The 19,949-nt window shown below is 45.4% G+C and overlaps 1 protein-coding gene across 12 annotated transcripts in view; it reads left to right on the top strand.

Annotated features, from left to right (window-relative positions):
* The window catches only part of LOC308157521 (transducin-like enhancer protein 4), a gene marked incomplete at both ends in the record, with an annotated part of 91,864 nt that extends 72,119 nt beyond the window's left edge, over nucleotides 1-19,745 (top strand). For all 12 annotated transcript variants that reach the window (XM_080531089.1, XM_080531091.1, XM_080531090.1 and 9 more), the window contains 4 exons: nucleotides 17,950-18,097; nucleotides 18,376-18,526; nucleotides 18,935-19,011; nucleotides 19,638-19,745. In XM_080531089.1, coding sequence (XP_080387215.1) covers nucleotides 17,950-18,097; nucleotides 18,376-18,526; nucleotides 18,935-19,011; nucleotides 19,638-19,745 — 484 coding nt within the window. The remainder of the gene's footprint in view (nucleotides 1-17,949; nucleotides 18,098-18,375; nucleotides 18,527-18,934; nucleotides 19,012-19,637) is intronic.
* Nucleotides 19,746-19,949: the final 204 nt, after the last annotated feature.

Here is a 19,949-nt window from a genome sequence, read left to right as displayed (position 1 = left end):
CCTCTCTAAACCTCACTTCTCTCTAAACCCCGCTCCTCTCTAAACCTCACTCCTCTCTAAACCTCACTCCTCTCTAAACCTCCTCTCTAAACCTCACTCCTCCCTAAACCTCACTCCTCTCTAAACCTCACTCCTCTCTAAACCCCACTCCTCTCTAAACATCACTCCTCTCTAAACCTAACTCCTCTCTAAACCTCACTCCTCTCTAAACCTCACTCCTCTCTAAAACTCACTCCTCTGTAAACCTCATCTCTAAACCTCACTCCTCTCAAAACCTCACTCCTCTCTAAACCTCACTCCTCTCTTAACATACTCTCTAAACCTCCCTTCTAAACCTCACTCCTCTCGAAATCTCACTCCTCTCTAAACCTCAATCCTCTCTAAACCTCACTCCTCTCTAAACGTAACTCCTCTTTACACCTCACTCCTCTCTAAACCTCACTTCTCTCTAAACCTCACTCCTCTCTAAACATATTCTCTTAACCTCCTCTCTAAACCTCACTCCTCTCTAATCCTCCTATATAAACCTCACTCCTCTCTAAACCTCACTCCTCTCTAAACCTCACTCCTCTGTAAACCTCACTCCTTTCTAAACCTCCTCTCTAAACCTCACTCCTCTGTAAACCTCCTCTCTAAACCTCACTCCTCTCTAAACCTCACTCCTCTCTAAACCCCGCTCCTCTCTAAACCTCAATCCCCTCTAAACCTCACTCCTCTCTAAACCTCACTCCTCTCTAAACCTCACTCCTCTCTAAAACTCACTCCTCTGTAAACCTCATCTCTAAGCCTCACTCCTCTCTAAACGTAACTCCTCTTTACACCTCACTCCTCTCTAAACCTCACTCCCCTCTAAACCTCACTCCTCTCTAAACCTCACTCCTCCCTAAACCTCTCTCCTCTCTAAACCTCTCTCTTTTCTAAACCTCACTCCTCTCTAAACCTCACTCCTCTCTAAACCTCTCTCCTCTCTAAACCTCTCTCCTCTCTAAACCTCACTCCTCTCTAAACCTCACTCCTCTCTAAACCTCACTCCTCTCTAAATCTCACTCCTCTCTAAACCTCAATCCTCTCTAAACCTCTTCTCTTAACCTCCTCTATAAACCTCACTCCTCTCTAAACCTCACTCCTCTCTAAACGTAACTCCTCTTTACACCTCACTCCTCTCTAAACCTCACTTCTCTCTAAACCTCACTCCTCTCTAAACCTCACTCCTCTGTAAACCTCACTCCTTTCTAAACCTCCTCTCTAAACCTCACTCCTCTGTAAACCTCCTCTCTAAACCTCACTCCTCTCTAAACCTCACTCCTCTGTAAACCTCCTCTCTAAACCTCACTCCTCTCTAAACCTCACTCCTCTCTAAACCTCACTCCTCTCTAAACCTCACTCCTCTCTAAAACTCACTCCTCTGTAAACCTCATCTCAAAACCTCACTCCTCTCTAAACCTCACTCCTCTCTAAACCTCCTCTCTAAACCTCACTCCTCTCTAAACCTCACTCCTCCCTAAACCTCACTCCTCTCTAAACCTCCTCTCTAAACCTCACTCCTCTCTAAACCTCACTCCTCCCTAAACTTCACTCCTCTCTAAACCTCACTCCTCTCTAAACCTCACTCCCCTCTAAACCTAACTCCTCTCTAAAACTCACTCCTCTCTAAAACTCACTCCTCTGTAAACCTCCTCTCTGAACCTCACTCCTCTCTAATCCTCACTCCTCTCTAAACCTCACTCCTCTCTAAACCTCACTCCTCTCTAAACCTCCTCTCTAAACCTCACTCCTCCCTAAACCTCACTCCTCTCTAAACGTAACTCCTCTTTACACCTCACTCCTCTCTAAACCTCACTCCTCTCTAAACCTCACTCCTCTGTAAACCTCACTCCTTTCTAAACCTCCTCTCTAAACCTCACTCCTCTGTAAACCTCCTCTCTAAACCTCACTCCTCTCTAAACCTCACTCCTCTGTAAACCTCCTCTCTAAACCTCACTCCTCTCTAAACCTCACTCCTCTCTAAACCTCACTCCTCTCTAAACCTCACTCCTCTCTAAAACTCACTCCTCTGTAAACCTCATCTCAAAACCTCACTCCTCTCTAAACCTCACTCCTCTCTAAACCTCCTCTCTAAACCTCACTCCTCTCTAAACCTCACTCCTCCCTAAACCTCACTCCTCTCTAAACCTCCTCTCTAAACCTCACTCCTCTCTAAACCTCACTCCTCCCTAAACTTCACTCCTCTCTAAACCTCACTCCTCTCTAAACCTCACTCCCCTCTAAACCTAACTCCTCTCTAAAACTCACTCCTCTCTAAAACTCACTCCTCTGTAAACCTCCTCTCTGAACCTCACTCCTCTCTAATCCTCACTCCTCTCTAAACCTCACTCCTCTCTAAACCTCACTCCTCTCTAAACCTCCTCTCTAAACCTCACTCCTCCCTAAACCTCACTCCTCTGTAAACCTCCTTTCTAAACCTCACTCCTCTCTTAATCTCAGTCCTCTATAAACCTCACTCCTCTCTAAACCTCACTCCTCTCCAGTGTTGCCACAGTTACTTTGAAAAAGTATTCTGATTACTGATTACTGATTACTCCTTTAAAAAGTAATCTAGTTACTTTACTGATTACTTGATTTAAAAAGTAACTAAGTTAGATTACTAGTTACTTTTTTAGTTACTATTGGCAGCTGCCTAGGCACCCGACCCCCCCCCCCCCCCCGCAACATAAAAATGAAAACTGGTTTTGCCAAAACTCACTTTATTTTAACAGTAACTTAAATTACATAATTAAACTTTAAACAATAACTTAAAACAACAAAATAAAGAGTCTTTCTTTGCCTCACCCAACATAAATACTTGTTTTTAAACAATAAAATAAATATAATCTTTATTTAACACAGTAACTAGCAAGGAGTGGTTTCACAAAACCTAAAACCTACCCTGACCATTCAGATATGATCCTAATATAATCCTAATCCTAAACTGGGTGAGTCTGAGTTTCTCAATGAAGAGTGAACTCAGCTGTCAAGACTGGAAGGAGGCCATGAACACGCTATGGAGGCCATGAACACGCTATGGAGGCCATGAACACGCTATGGAGGCCATGAACACGCTATGGAGGCCATGAACACGCTATGGAGGCCATGAACACACTATGAGTGAAACAGTGGAAAGGGGCGAGTAAACCAGTGGTTGTATCTCATTAACAATCTCGAAAACGAGATGGTTCATCTCAAGGGGTTTTTCCTAATAAAAAAAATAACAGAAGCTTCTCAAACCTCTTGTCAGAAAGTCTGTTCCTTCTAGGCGTGAGCACCAAACCTCCCAGACTAAAGAGCCGCTCTACAGGAGCGCTAGATGGGGTTGGAGTGTTATACTTCAAGAAAATGTTCTTAATGTTTGGATACTGATTCAGAATCTGAAGCTCATGCCCTGACCTCAAGTAGTCCATGACTTCCTTTTCTGCCGAGTAGGTCTCCTCTGGCTCCGCCTCAAAAGCAAAAAAGTCCATCTCGCCTTGGTTGGCAGTCGTGGTGGGTACACTGGCAGGGCTCTGTGCTGCAGGAGCAGTTTTGCGACATTCTGCTGTGAGAAGCTCCTTTACTTGCTCCCTCCTACCTTCATCTCTCAGCCATCGGAGTTTGAATTTTGGACAACTAGCAGCTGCGAGAAGGGCATCTTTGTTGTCCAGCACACTGGCAAAACGAGTCTGGATAGCCTGAAAGATATAATTTGATATGTTTATTATTATCTAGTTGTAGCCTATAAGGTCTATTATTTATACCTTTATTTACTAATTATGTATGCAATTAGTTTGTGCAACTGACAACCTACATACTGCAGTATGGTGTGACTCTGCTCCATGTTCATGAATAGTGCAATGAAAATGTATTTATTTATCTTTAAGATGGAACAACATAGCATACCTGCACTATGGCATCTGGAAGGCCTGCAGTCATCTTGGATAGGGTGTCTTTCACAGCAAGGGTCTTCTGCATCAGGACAAGTGTGGGCAGTAAAGTCCCATACGGACAGTCACCTTGTAGGATATCCAGTGCTACAGTTAGAGGCTTCATGACGGTACAGTACTCATGCAGGTACTGGTACTCCTGGTCTTTGAAGCACTTCACTCCCAGCTTGTTGCACAGAGTAGTCAGCTCATTCATGGGGATTTCTGCGATTCTCTTTATGGCTTCGTAAAAGGAATTCCACCTTGTGGATGTCGGTACCAGGAGCTTTCTTTTGTTAACCTCCTCCACCGTTTCTGACGCAACGGTAGATCGGCTTGCTTTCGTCCAGAGAGCTGTGCATTTTGCTGTGCTGCTCCTATACACAGCCTTGCTCTCTGGTTTGGAAGTGATGTACTTCTCCACATCACTTGTAGAAATAAGGTTGAGGGTATGTGAAGCACACCTTTGGTGCGGGGGAAGAATCAGCTGGCCATCACTATCATCCTCAGCTGATAGGATTTCTGACACATCTAAAAAAGTGACATCATCCGTGGCCTCCTCCACCGTCTCATCATCGGACTCTGTGACAGCAGGCTGATAGACTTGAAATGCCTTGACAAAGTTAGATCCATTATCTGTCACTGTTGCTACTACTTTGTTGATTAGTCCATATGAAGAGTGAATGTTTTCGATTTCTGCACCAATAACATCATACGTGTGTCTATCGCGGATTCTCCTACACGCCAATGCAGCCTTGTTGCGGTCTAATGTGGATCTACTAATCCAGTGGAGCGTTACTCCCATATAGCTCCTATTGTTAGCTGTCCAAATGTCCGCTGTAGTTGACACATAGTCGACCTCGTTCAGCGCAGCCTTCAGATGTTTTTCCATCTCTGCATACTCCTTCTCCAAGTACGAAGAAAAAGATGTTCTGTGAGGTAGCTCGGCATTGGTAGTAGTGGGGATCTTGTTAATGATGGCACGGAAAGAGGGCGAGTCAACTGTGTTTATGGGCAGCATTTCCTCTACAACATACCGCCCGACCAATTTATTCAACTCTCCCACACTTACAGGTTGTGATTTTGTAGGCCTACTGAAGTCCAGCTTTTGTTGCTTGAGCGGTGTGGGACCTCCCGCAGAAGTCGAGGCCGCGGTCTCTGGGACTTTCTCCGCGAGCTTGACTGTGCTGTGCTGAGATTCCAAATGTTTCTTTAAATTTGATGTTGTGGTTTTACCAGTGTACAACGAACATTTATGTTCTTGTCATCCTTTGCTGACACAAACTCAAAATAATCCCTATATTTCCAGCTATTTAACGCATATCTCTGTTCTCGCTCCATTGTGTAGGCTATACGCTTCTGTTTACACTGTGCAATCAGCGTGGTGATACACGTGAGCGATTCTGCTGCACCTCGTGTTGAAAACGTGATCACTGACGTCACTCCCCAAGACGCGAGAAAAGCAATAAATGTTTGTTTACTATCGAACATTACAAAGAAATACTGCATTTAGCCTAAGTTATGAGGTAGTAACGCAATAGTAACGCACAGTCACTTGAATAAGTAACTTTAATCCGATTACTGATTTGGAAATAGTATCGCGATAGAATACTCGTTACTGGGAAAAGTAATCAGATTAGAGTAACACGTTACTTAGTATCGCGTTACCGGCATCACTGCTCCTCTCTAAATCAGACCTTAGTGAGGTACGACACGCATGTGCATGTGTGCGTGTGCATGTGTGCGTGTCCTTTTGTCGGATCCGGAAGTCATATGCGACACCGTCTGGGTCATTTGGGTCGCAAGTCGGCAATCAATCAAAATGTTCAGACTTTTATTATTTAAACACAGAAATACATTTCAACGTTGTTGAGAATCACAACACAAACTCGCTAATCAAGCCAAAATCCCAACTGCTACCGACTTTACTATAACACTACTTGACATTGTTAGCAGGCTCACAAAACAAGCTGTGTTAGTCGACTAGCGATGTGTATCGTTGTTTTTCAACAATGCAGAAATGTATTCACATTTTTCGAAAGGTCTGAACATTAAAATTGGTGGCTTGTTACCCCCTTTCACCAGACCGTGTTACATATGTCAGTACAATGAAGTCCTACGACGTCCACGTTGCTTTGTGCCTTCCAGCCAGCCACGGAGGTGCGTCTAAGCTAAGATGCACATATGTAGGAAACACAAGTGATCGACGGGGTGCTAACGGATGTAAACAAACAAAGCCCTAAACCTCACTCCTCTCTAAACCTAACTCCTCCCTAAACCTCACTCCTCTCTAAACCTCACTCCAACCTAAACCTCACACTTCCCTAAACCTCACTCCTCTCTAAACCTCACTCCTCTCTAAACCTCACTCATCTCTAAACCTCCTCTCTAAACCTCACTCCTCTCTAAACCTCACTCCTCTCTAAACCTCCTCTCTAAACCTCACTCCTCCCTAAACCTCTCTCCTCTCTAAACCTCTCTCTTTTCTAAACCTCACTCCTCTCTAAACCTCACTCCTCTCTAAACCTCTCTCCTCTCTAAACCTCACTCATCTCTAAACCTCACTCCTCTCTAAACCTCACTCCTCTCTAAACCTCCTCTCTAAACCTCACTCCTCCCTAAACCTCTCTCCTCTCTAAACCTCACTCCTCTCTAAACCTCACTCCTCTCTAAACCTCACTCCTCTCTAAACCTCCTCTCTAAACCTCACTCCTCCCTAAACCTCTCTCCTCTCTAAACCTCACTCCTCTCTAAATCTCACTCCTCTCTAAACCTCACTCCTCTCTAAATCTCACTCCTCTCTAAACCTCCTCTCTAAACCTCCTTTCTAAACCTCACTCCTCTCTAAACCTCACTCCTCTCTAAACCTCACTCCTCTCAAAACCTCCTCTCTAAACCTCAATCCTCTCTAAACCTCACTCCTCTCTAAACATAATCTCTCTTAACCTCTTCTCTAAACCACACTCCTCTGTAAACCTCCCTTCGAAACCTCACTCCTCTCGAAATCTCACTCCTCTCTAAACCTCACTCCTTTCTAAACCTCACTCCTCTCTAAACGTAACTCCTCTTTACACCTCACTCCTCTCTAAACCTCACTTCTCTCTAAACCTCTTCTCTTAACCTCCTCTCTAAACCTCACTCCTCTCTAATCCTCCTCTATAAACCTCACTCCTCTCTAAACCTCACTCCTCCCTAAACCTCACTCCTCTCTAAACCTCACTCCTCTGTAAACCTCACTCCTTTCTAAACCTCCTCTCTAAACCTCACTCCTCTGTAAACCTCCTCTCTAAACCTCACTTCTCTCTAAACCCCGCTCCTCTCTAAACCTCACTCCTCTCTAAACCTCACTCCTCTCTAAACCTCCTCTCTAAACCTCACTCCTCCCTAAACCTCACTCCTCTCTAAACCTCACTCCTCTCTAAACCCCACTCCTCTCTAAACATCACTCCTCTCTAAACCTAACTCCTCTCTAAACCTCACTCCTCTCTAAACCTCACTCCTCTCTAAAACTCACTCCTCTGTAAACCTCATCTCTAAACCTCACTCCTCTCAAAACCTCACTCCTCTCTAAACCTCACTCCTCTCTTAACATACTCTCTAAACCTCCCTTCTAAACCTCACTCCTCTCGAAATCTCACTCCTCTCTAAACCTCAATCCTCTCTAAACCTCACTCCTCTCTAAACGTAACTCCTCTTTACACCTCACTCCTCTCTAAACCTCACTTCTCTCTAAACCTCACTCCTCTCTAAACATATTCTCTTAACCTCCTCTCTAAACCTCACTCCTCTCTAATCCTCCTATATAAACCTCACTCCTCTCTAAACCTCACTCCTCTCTAAACCTCACTCCTCTGTAAACCTCACTCCTTTCTAAACCTCCTCTCTAAACCTCACTCCTCTGTAAACCTCCTCTCTAAACCTCACTCCTCTCTAAACCTCACTCCTCTCTAAACCCCGCTCCTCTCTAAACCTCAATCCCCTCTAAACCTCACTCCTCTCTAAACCTCACTCCTCTCTAAACCTCACTCCTCTCTAAAACTCACTCCTCTGTAAACCTCATCTCTAAGCCTCACTCCTCTCTAAACGTAACTCCTCTTTACACCTCACTCCTCTCTAAACCTCACTCCCCTCTAAACCTCACTCCTCTCTAAACCTCACTCCTCTCTAAACCCCGCTCCTCTCTAAACCTCACTCCCCTCTAAACCTCACTCCTCTCAAAACCTCACTCCTCTCTAAACCTCACTCCTCTCTAAACCTCCTCTCTAAACCTCACTCCTCTGTAAACCTCCTCTCTAAACCTCACTCCTCTCTAAACCTCACTCCTCTCTAAACCCCGCTCCTCTCTAAACCTCACTCCCCTCTAAACCTCACTCCTCTCAAAACCTCACTCCTCTCTAAACCTCCTCTCTAAACCTCACTCCTCCCTAAACCTCTCTCCTCTCTAAACCTCTCTCTTTTCTAAACCTCACTCCTCTCTAAACCTCACTCCTCCCTAAACCTCTCTCCTCTCTAAACCTCTCTCTTTTCTAAACCTCACTCCTCTCTAAACCTCACTCCTCTCTAAACCCGCTCCTCTCTAAACATCACTCCTCTCTAAACCTCACTCCTCTCTAAACCTCACTCCTCTCTAAACCTCACTCCTCTCTAAAACTCACTCCTCTGTAAACCTCATCTCTAAACCTCACTCCTCTCAAAACCTCACTCCTCTCTAAACCTCACTCCTCTCTAAACATACTCTCTAAACCTCCCTTCTAAACCTCACTCCTCTCGAAATCTCACTCCTCTCTAAACCTCAATCCTTTCTAAACCTCACTCCTCTCTAAACGTAACTCCTCTTTACACCTCACTCCTCTCTAAACCTCACTTCTCTCTAAACCTCACTCCTCTCTAAACATATTCTCTTAACCTCCTCTCTAAACCTCACTCCTCTCTAATCCTCCTCTATAAACCTCACTCCTCTCTAAACTTCACTCCTCCCTAAACCTCACTCCTCTCTAAAACTCACTCCTCTGTAAACCTCACTCCTTTCTTAACCTCCTCTCTAAACCTCACTCCTCTGTAAACCTCCTCTCTAAACCTTACTCCTCTCTAAACCTCACTCCCCTCTAAACCTCACTCCTCTCTAAACCTCACTCCTCTCTAAACCTCACTCCTCTCTAAAACGCACTCCTCTGTAAACCTCATCTCTAAGCCTCACTCCTCTCTAAACCTCACTCCTCCCTAAACCTCTCTCCTCTCTAAACCTCTCTCTTTTCTAAACCTCACTCCTCTCTAAACCTCACTCCTCTCTAAACCTCTCTCCTCTCTAAACCTCACTCCTCTCTAACTCTCACTCCTCTCTAAACCTCACTCCTTTCTAAACATACTCTCTAAACCTCCTTTCTAAACCTCACTCCTCTCTAAACCTCACTCCTCTCTAAACCTCACTCCTCTCAAAACCTCCTCTCTAAACCTCACTCCTCTCTAAACCTCACTCCTCTCTAAACATACTCTCTTAACCTCTTCTCTAAACCTCACTCCTCTCTAAACGTCCTCTCTAAACCTCACTCCTCTCTATACCTCACTCCTCTCTAAAACTCACTCCTGTCTAAACCTCACTCCTCTGTAAACCTCCCTTCTAAACCTCACTCCTCTCGAAATCTCACTCCTCTCTAAACCTCACTCCTTTCTAAACCTCACTCCTCTCTAAACATAACTCCTCTTTACACCTCACTCCTCTCTAAACCTCACTTCTCTCTAAACCTCTTCTCTTAACCTCCTCTCTAAACCTCACTCCTCTCTAATCCTCCTCTATAAACCTCACTCCTCTCTAAACCTCACTCCTCTCTAAACCTCCTCTCTAAACCTCACTCCTCCCTAAACCTCACTCCTCTCTAAACCTCACTCCTCTGTAAACCTCACTCCTTTCTAAACCTCCTCTCTAAACCTCACTCCTCTGTAAACCTCCTCTCTAAACCTCACTCCTCTCTAAACCTCACTCCTCTCTAAACCTCACTCCTCTCTAAACCTCACTCCTCTCTAAACCTCCTCTCTAAACCTCACTCCTCTCTAAACCTCACTCCTCTCTAAACCTCACTCCTCTCTAAACCTCCTCTCTAAACCTCACTCCTCTCTAAACCTCCTCTCTAAACCTCACTCCTCTGTAAACCTCAATCCTCTCTAAACCTCACTCCTCTCTAAACGTAACTCCTCTTTACACCTCACTCCTCTCTAAACCTCACTTCTCTCTAAACCTCACTCCTCTCTAAACATCTTCTCTTAACCTCCTCTCTAAACCTCACTCCTCTCTAATCCTCCTCTATAAACCTCACTCCTCTCTAAACCTCACTCCTCCCTAAACCTCTCTCCTCTCTAAACCTCTCTCTTTTCTAAACCTCACTCCTCTCTAAACCTCACTCCTCTCTAAACCCGCTCCTCTCTAAACATCACTCCTCTCTAAACCTCACTCCTCTCTAAACCTCACTCCTCTCTAAACCTCACTCCTCTCTAAAACTCACTCCTCTGTAAACCTCATCTCTAAACCTCACTCCTCTCAAAACCTCACTCCTCTCTAAACCTCACTCCTCTCTAAACATACTCTCTAAACCTCCCTTCTAAACCTCACTCCTCTCGAAATCTCACTCCTCTCTAAACCTCAATCCTTTCTAAACCTCACTCCTCTCTAAACGTAACTCCTCTTTACACCTCACTCCTCTCTAAACCTCACTTCTCTCTAAACCTCACTCCTCTCTAAACATATTCTCTTAACCTCCTCTCTAAACCTCACTCCTCTCTAATCCTCCTCTATAAACCTCACTCCTCTCTAAACTTCACTCCTCCCTAAACCTCACTCCTCTCTAAAACTCACTCCTCTGTAAACCTCACTCCTTTCTTAACCTCCTCTCTAAACCTCACTCCTCTGTAAACCTCCTCTCTAAACCTTACTCCTCTCTAAACCTCACTCCCCTCTAAACCTCACTCCTCTCTAAACCTCACTCCTCTCTAAACCTCACTCCTCTCTAAAACGCACTCCTCTGTAAACCTCATCTCTAAGCCTCACTCCTCTCTAAACCTCACTCCTCCCTAAACCTCTCTCCTCTCTAAACCTCTCTCTTTTCTAAACCTCACTCCTCTCTAAACCTCACTCCTCTCTAAACCTCTCTCCTCTCTAAACCTCACTCCTCTCTAAATCTCACTCCTCTCTAAACCTCACTCCTTTCTAAACATACTCTCTAAACCTCCTTTCTAAACCTCACTCCTCTCTAAACCTCACTCCTCTCTAAACCTCACTCCTCTCAAAACCTCCTCTCTAAACCTCACTCCTCTCTAAACCTCACTCCTCTCTAAACATACTCTCTTAACCTCTTCTCTAAACCTCACTCCTCTCTAAACGTCCTCTCTAAACCTCACTCCTCTCTATACCTCACTCCTCTCTAAAACTCACTCCTGTCTAAACCTCACTCCTCTGTAAACCTCCCTTCTAAACCTCACTCCTCTCGAAATCTCACTCCTCTCTAAACCTCACTCCTTTCTAAACCTCACTCCTCTCTAAACATAACTCCTCTTTACACCTCACTCCTCTCTAAACCTCACTTCTCTCTAAACCTCTTCTCTTAACCTCCTCTCTAAACCTCACTCCTCTCTAATCCTCCTCTATAAACCTCACTCCTCTCTAAACCTCACTCCTCTCTAAACCTCCTCTCTAAACCTCACTCCTCCCTAAACCTCACTCCTCTCTAAACCTCACTCCTCTGTAAACCTCACTCCTTTCTAAACCTCCTCTCTAAACCTCACTCCTCTGTAAACCTCCTCTCTAAACCTCACTCCTCTCTAAACCTCACTCCTCTCTAAACCTCACTCCTCTCTAAACCTCACTCCTCTCTAAACCTCCTCTCTAAACCTCACTCCTCTCTAAACCTCACTCCTCTCTAAACCTCCTCTCTAAACCTCACTCCTCTCTAAACCTCCTCTCTAAACCTCACTCCTCTGTAAACCTCAATCCTCTCTAAACCTCACTCCTCTCTAAACGTAACTCCTCTTTACACCTCACTCCTCTCTAAACCTCACTTCTCTCTAAACCTCACTCCTCTCTAAACATCTTCTCTTAACCTCCTCTCTAAACCTCACTCCTCTCTAATCCTCCTCTATAAACCTCACTCCTCTCTAAACCTCACTCCTCTCTAAACCTCCTCTCTAAACTTCACTCCTCCCTAAACCTCACTCCTCTCTAAAACTCACTCCTCTGTAAACCTCACTCCTTTCTTAACCTCCTCTCTAAACCTCACTCCTCTGTAAACCTCCTCTCTAAACCTCACTCCTCTCTAAACCTCACTCCTCTCTAAACCCCGCTCCTCTCTAAACCCCACTCCCCTCTAAACCTCACTCCTCTCTAAACCTCACTCCTCTCTAAACCTCACTCCTCTCTAAAACTCACTCCTCTCTAAACCTCATCTCTAAGCCTCACTCCTCTCAAAACCTCACTCCTCTCTAAATCTCACTCCTCTCTAAACCTCCTCTCTAAACCTCACTCCTCCCTAAACCTCTCTCCTCTCTAAACCTCTCTCTTTTCTAAACCTCACTCCTCTCTAAACCTCACTCCTCTCTAAACCTCTCTCCTCTCTAAACCTCACTCCTCTCTAAACCTCACTCCTCTCTAAACCTCCTTTCTAAACCTCACTCCTCTCTAAACCTCACTCCTCTCTAAACCTCACTCCTCTCAAAACCTCCTCTCTAAACCTCACTCCTCTCTAAACCCCGCTCCTCTCTAAACCTCACTCCTCTCTAAGCCTCACTCCTCTCAAAACCTCACTCCTCTCTAAACCTCACTCCTCTCTAAACCTCACTCCTCCCTAAACCTCACTCCTCCCTAAACCTCACTCCTCTCTAAACCTCACTCCTCTCTAAACCTCACTACTCTCTAAACCTAACTCCTCTCTAAAACTCACTCCTCTGTAAACCTCCTCTCTAAACCTCACTCCTCTTTAAATCTCACTCCTCTCTAAACCTCACTCCTCTCTAAACCTCACTCCTCCCTAAACCTCACTCCTCTCTAAACCTCACTCCTCTCTAAACCTCTCTCCTCTCTAAACCTCACTCCTAAACCTCACTCCTCTCTAAACCTCACTCCTCTGTAAACCTCCTCTCTAAACCTCACTCCTCTCTAAACCTCACTCCTCTCTAAACCTCACTCCTCTCTTAACCTCCTCTCTAAACCTCACTCCTCTGTAAACCTCACTCCTAAACCTCACTCCTCTCTAAACCTCACTCCTCCCTAAACCTCACTCCTCTGTAAACCTCCTTTCTAAACCTCACTCTTCTCTTAATCTCATTCCTCTCTAAATCTCACTCCTCTCTAAACAACACTCCTCTCTAAACCTCACTCCTCTCTAAACCTCACTCCTCTCTAAACCTCACTCCTCTCTAAATCTCACTCCTCTCTAAACCTCACTCCTTTCTAAACCTCACTCCTCTCTAAACGTAACTCCTCTTTACACCTCACTCCTCTCTAAACCTCACTTCTCTCTAAACCTCTTCTCTTAACCTCCTCTCTAAACCTCACTCCTCTCTAATCCTCCTCTATAAACCTCACTCCTCTCTAAACCTCACTCCTCTCTAAACCTCCTCACTAAACCTCACTCCTCCCTAAACCTCACTCCTCTCTAAACCTCCTCTCTAAACCTCACTCCTCCCTAAACCTCACTCCTCTCTAAACCTCACTCCTCCCTAAACCTCACTCCTCTCTAAACCTCACTCCTCTGTAAACCTCACTCCTTTCTAAACCTCCTCTCTAAAACTCACTCCTCTCTAAACCTCATCTCTAAGCCTCACTCCTCTCAAAACCTCACTCCTCTCTAAATCTCACTCCTCTCTAAACCTCCTCTCTAAACCTCACTCCTCCCTAAACCTCTCTCCTCTCTAAACCTCTCTCTTTTCTAAACCTCACTCCTCTCTAAACCTCACTCCTCTCTAAACCTCTCTCCTCTCTAAACCTCACTCCTCTCTAAACCTCACTCCTCTCTAAACCTCCTTTCTAAACCTCACTCCTCTCTAAACCTCACTCCTCTCTAAACCTCACTCCTCTCAAAACCTCCTCTCTAAACCTCACTCCTCTCTAAACCCCGCTCCTCTCTAAACCTCACTCCTCTCTAAGCCTCACTCCTCTCAAAACCTCACTCCTCTCTAAACCTCACTCCTCTCTAAACCTCACTCCTCCCTAAACCTCACTCCTCCCTAAACCTCACTCCTCTCTAAACCTCACTCCTCTCTAAACCTCACTACTCTCTAAACCTAACTCCTCTCTAAAACTCACTCCTCTGTAAACCTCCTTTCTAAACCTCACTCCTCTTTAAATCTCACTCCTCTCTAAACCTCACTCCTCTCTAAACCTCACTCCTCCCTAAACCTCACTCCTCTCTAAACCTCACTCCTCTCTAAACCTCTCTCCTCTCTAAACCTCACTCCTAAACCTCACTCCTCTCTAAACCTCACTCCTCTGTAAACCTCCTCTCTAAACCTCACTCCTCTCTAAACCTCACTCCTCTCTAAACCTCACTCCTCTCTTAACCTCCTCTCTAAACCTCACTCCTCTGTAAACCTCACTCCTAAACCTCACTCCTCTCTAAACCTCACTCCTCCCTAAACCTCACTCCTCTGTAAACCTCCTTTCTAAACCTCACTCTTCTCTTAATCTCATTCCTCTCTAAATCTCACTCCTCTCTAAACAACACTCCTCTCTAAACCTCACTCCTCTCTAAACCTCACTCCTCTCTAAACCTCACTCCTCTCTAAATCTCACTCCTCTCTAAACCTCACTCCTTTCTAAACCTCACTCCTCTCTAAACGTAACTCCTCTTTACACCTCACTCCTCTCTAAACCTCACTTCTCTCTAAACCTCTTCTCTTAACCTCCTCTCTAAACCTCACTCCTCTCTAATCCTCCTCTATAAACCTCACTCCTCTCTAAACCTCACTCCTCTCTAAACCTCCTCACTAAACCTCACTCCTCCCTAAACCTCACTCCTCTCTAAACCTCACTCCTCTCTAAACCTCCTCTCTAAACCTCACTCCTCCCTAAACCTCACTCCTCTCTAAACCTCACTCCTCCCTAAACCTCACTCCTCTCTAAACCTCACTCCTCTGTAAACCTCACTCCTTTCTAAACCTCCTCTCTAAACCTCACTCCTCTGTAAACCTCCTCTCTAAACCTCACTCCTCTCTAAACCTCACTCCTCTCTAAACCCCGCTCCTCTCTAAACCTCACTCCTCTCTAAACCTCACTCCTCTCTAATCCTCCTCTATAAACCTCACTCCTCTCTAAACCTCACTCCTCTCTAAACCTCCTCTCTAAACCTCACTCCTCCCTAAACCTCACTCCTCTCTAAACCTCACTCCTCTGTAAACCTCACTCCTTTCTAAACCTCCTCTCTAAACCTCACTCCTCTGTAAACCTCCTCTCTAAACCTCACTCCTCTCTAAACCTCACTCCTCTCTAAACCCCGCTCCTCTCTAAACATCACTCCTCTCTAAACCTCACTCCTCTCTAAACCTCACTCCTCTCTAAAACTCACTCCTCTGTAAACCTCATCTCTAAACCTCACTCCTCTCAAAACCTCACTCCTCTCTAAACCTCACTCCTCTCTAAACATACTCTCTAAACCTCCCTTCTAAACCTCACTCCTCTCGAAATCTCACTCCTCTCTAAACCTCAAACCTCTCTAAACCTCACTCCTCTCTAAACGTAACTCCTCTTTACACCTCACTCCTCTCTAAACCTCACTTCTCTCTAAACCTCACTCCTCTCTAAACATCTTCTCTTAACCTCCTCTCTAAACCTCACTCCTCTCTAATCCTCCTCTATAAACCTCACTCCTCTCTAAACCTCACTCCTCTCTAAACCTCCTCTCTAAACCTCACTCCTCCCTAAACCTCACTCCTCTCTAAACCTCACTCCTCTCTAAACCTCACTCCTCTCTAAACCTCCTCTCTAAACCTCACTCCTCTGTAAACATCACTCCTCTCTAAACATCACTCCTCTCTAAACCCCGCTCCTCTCTAAACCTCACTCCTCTCTAAACCTCACTCCTCTCTAAACCTCACTCCTCTCTAAAACCCACTCCTCTGTAAACCTCATCTCTAAACCTCACTCCTCTCTAAACCTCACTCCTCTCTAAACCTCACTCCTCTCTAAACCTCACTCCTTTCTAAACCTCACTCCTCTCTAAACGTAACTCCTCTTTACACCTCACTCCTCTCTAAACCTCACTTCTCTCTAAACCTCTTCTCTTAACCTCCTCTCTAAACCTCACTCCTCTCTAATCCTCCTCTATAAACCTCACTCCTCTCTAAACCTCACTTCTCTCTAAACCTCCTCTCTAAACCTCACTCCTCTCTAAACCTCACTCCTCTCTAAACCTCACTCCTCTCTAAACCTCACTCCTCCCTAAACCTCACTCCTCTCTAAACCTCACTCCTCCCTAAACCTCACTCCTCTGTAAACCTCACTCCTTTCTAAACCTCCTCTCTAAACCTCACTCCTCTGTAAACCTCCTCTCTAAACCTCACTCCTCTCTAAACCTCACTCCTCTCAAAACCCCGCTCCTCTATAAACCTCACTCCTCTCTAAACCTCACTCCTCTGTAAACCTCACTCCTTTCTAAACCTCCTCTCTAAACCTCACTCCTCTGTAAACCTCCTCTCTAAACCTCACTCCTCTCTAAACCCCGCTCCTCTCTAAACATCACTCCTCTCTAAACCTCACTCCTCTCTAAACCTCACTCCTCTCTAAACCTCACTCCTCTCTAAAACTCACTCCTCTGTAAACCTCATCTCTAAACCTCACTCCTCTCTAAACCTCACTCCTCTCTAAACATACTCTCTAAACCTCCCTTCTAAACCTCACTCCTCTCGAAATCTCACTCCTCTCTAAACCTCAACCCTCTCTAAACCTCACTCCTCTCTAAACATATTCTCTTAACCTCCTCTCTAAACCTCACTCCTCTCTAATCCTCCTCTATAAACCTCACTCCTCTCTAAACCTCCTCTCTAAACTTCACTCCTCCCTAAACCTCACTCCTCTCTAAACCTCACTCCTCTGTAAACCTCACTCCTCTCTAAACCTCACTCCTCTGTAAACCTCACTCCTTTCTAAACCTCCTCTCTAAACCTCACTCCTCTGTAAACCTCCTTTCTAAGCCTCACTCCTCTCAAAACCTCACTCCTCTCTAAACCTCACTCCTCCCTAAACCTCACTCCTCCCTAAACCTCACTCCTCCCTAAACCTCACTCCTCTCTAAACCTCACTCCTCTCTAAACCTCACTACTCTCTAAACCTAACTCCTCTCTAAAACTCACTCCTCTCTAAACCTCACTCCTCTGTAAACCTCCTCTCTAAACCTCACTCCTCTCTAAATCTCACTCCTCTCTAAACCTCACTCCTCTCTAAACCTCACTCCTCCCTAAACCTCACTCCTCTCTAAACCTCACTCCTCTCTAAACCTCACTCCTCTCTAAACCCCGCTCCTCTCTAAACCTCACTCCTCTCTAAACCTCACTCCTCTCTAAACCTCACTCCTCTCTCAACCTCACTCTTCTGTTAACCTCCTCTCTAAACCTCACTCCTCCCTAAACCGCACTCCTCTCTAAACCTCACTCCTCTCTAAACCTCACTCCTCTCTAAACCTCCTCTCTAAACCTCACTCCTCTCTAAACCTCACTCCTTTCTAAACCTCACTCCTCCCTAAACCTCACTCCTCTCTAAACCTCCTCACTCCTTTCTAAACCTCACTCTTCTCTAACCCTCAATCCTCTCTAACCCACTCTAAACCTCACTCCTCTCTAAACCTCTCTCCTCTCTAAACCTCACTCCTCTCTAAACCTCACTCCTATCTAAACCTCACTCCTCTCTAAACCTCACTCCTCTCTAAACCTCACTCCTCTCTAAACCCCGCTCCTCTCTAAACCCCACTCCCCTCTAAACCTCTCTCCTCTCTAAACCTCACTCCTCTCTAAACGTAATCTGGGCGTAATGTTTACACAGGCAGTTCCAGGGTCACACGGACGGGGCCAGCTGTATCGACATCTCCAACGACGGCACCAAGCTGTGGACGGGAGGGCTGGACAACACCGTCCGCTCCTGGGACCTGAGAGAGGGACGGCAGCTGCAGCAACACGACTTCACCTCACAGGTATATATATATATATACAGTATATATATATATATACACAAACACACACATATACAGTGCACACACTGAAACTGACTCACTGACATAGTGCGCCTGTCAAGCGATAGACGGCAGACTACAGCTACACAAACATGTCTTCAACTTACAGGGTCATGCACCATTTTGAACGTGTACTGTACAGTACCAGTCAAAAAGGTTGGACCCACTTTCCCATTCACGTCCAAACGATTGACTGGTACTGTATGCGTGCATGCGCGTGAATGTCTTCTCTGCCGTAGATCTTCTCTCTGGGCTACTGTCCAACGGGGGAGTGGCTTGCGGTGGGGATGGAGAACAGCAATGTGGAGGTCCTACACGTCACCAAACCTGACAAATACCAGCTCCACCTCCACGAGAGCTGTGTGCTGTCTCTCAAGTTCGCCCACTGTGGTAAGAGTCTGCCTGTCATTATTTGGTATGCGGCAGCTGTGGCGCAGGAGGTAGAGCTGCCGTCTAATGATCGCAAGGTTGGCAGATCAGTGGTTCGAGTCCCAGCTGGCCACATGTCGAAGTGTCCTTGGGCAAGACACTGAACCCCAAATTCCTCCCAGTGAGCGGGCCGGCGCCTTGCATGGTAGCTTGCCGCCATTGGTGTGTGAATGTGTGTGTGAATGGGTGAATGAGAGGCTGTTGTAAAGCGCTTTGGATAAAGGCACTATATAAGTGCAGTCCATTTACTGTATTTAGATGTATTTTTTTTGTTGGGGGCGGGGGGGGGGAAATGTTATTCCTGTATATTTGAATCAGATCCCTTTGAACCACAAGTTTACAAGTTCTGCCTTTCGTGTCTCTGTGTAGGCAAATGGTTTGTGAGCACAGGGAAGGACAACCTGCTGAATGCGTGGAGGACACCTTACGGGGCCAGCATATTCCAGGTGAGTACAGTCTACTGTGGCACTGACAGAGCTAGCATCGATGACACCTTCTAATGTTTTGGTCCGCTTGTCGGAATTCAATTTAATGTTTGGACGTTTCTTTCGAAAAATGTAAATACATTTCTGTGTTGTTGAAAATCAATGAAACATCGCTAGTCAACTAACACAGCTTGTTTTGTGAGCCTGCTAACAAGGTAAAGTCATGTTATAACTAGATGGGGGGGATTACTCACCCAATCCATTGCTTTGGAGTATTTTGGCTTGACTAGCGAGTTTGTGTTGTGATTCTCAACAACGTTGAAAGGTAGTTCCGTGTTTCAAAATAAAAGTCCGAACATTTTGATCGGTTGCCGACATGCGGACCAAAACACTAGAACGTGTCACATATGTTTGGTTGACCAATCACGTCAATTGCTATGTTATCTAATACCGACCATAATACAGGATCAGTCTTTCTCTTTCCTTTTCTCCATCTCCAATTCTCTTCTTACCCCATTTCTTTATCTTCCTGTCTCTCTCTTTTGCTCCCCCACTTTCTCTTGTTTTCCATGTCTTCTCTCCCTCTATTCCTTGTCTCTCTTGCCCCCCCCCCCCCCCCACCCAACTCTCTCTCCCTCCTTCCTCAGTCTAAAGAATCGTCCTCAGTGCTCAGCTGTGACATCTCTGTGGATGACAAGTACATTGTGACGGGCTCCGGTGATAAGAAGGCCACTGTCTATGAGGTCATCTACTAGACCTGTCTATGAGGTCATCTACTAGACCTGTCTATGAGGTCATCTACTAGACCTGTCTATGAGGTCATCTACTAGACCTGTCTATGAGGTCATCTTTTACACCTGCTTCTGACAAGCAGGAAATGTACTCCCATGTACATCTCCTCTTTGTATAAAAGGATTTGCATAAAACAAACAGTTTTTTGTTGACCCTGACCTTCAGTC

This window comes from Nansenia antarctica (genome assembly GCF_963989245.1).
Source record: "Nansenia antarctica genome assembly, chromosome: 5".
Taxonomy (NCBI): Eukaryota; Metazoa; Chordata; class Actinopteri; order Argentiniformes; family Microstomatidae; genus Nansenia; species Nansenia antarctica.
The sequence above is the reverse complement of the archived record's forward strand: the minus strand, read 5'-3'. Positions and strand labels throughout refer to the sequence as shown.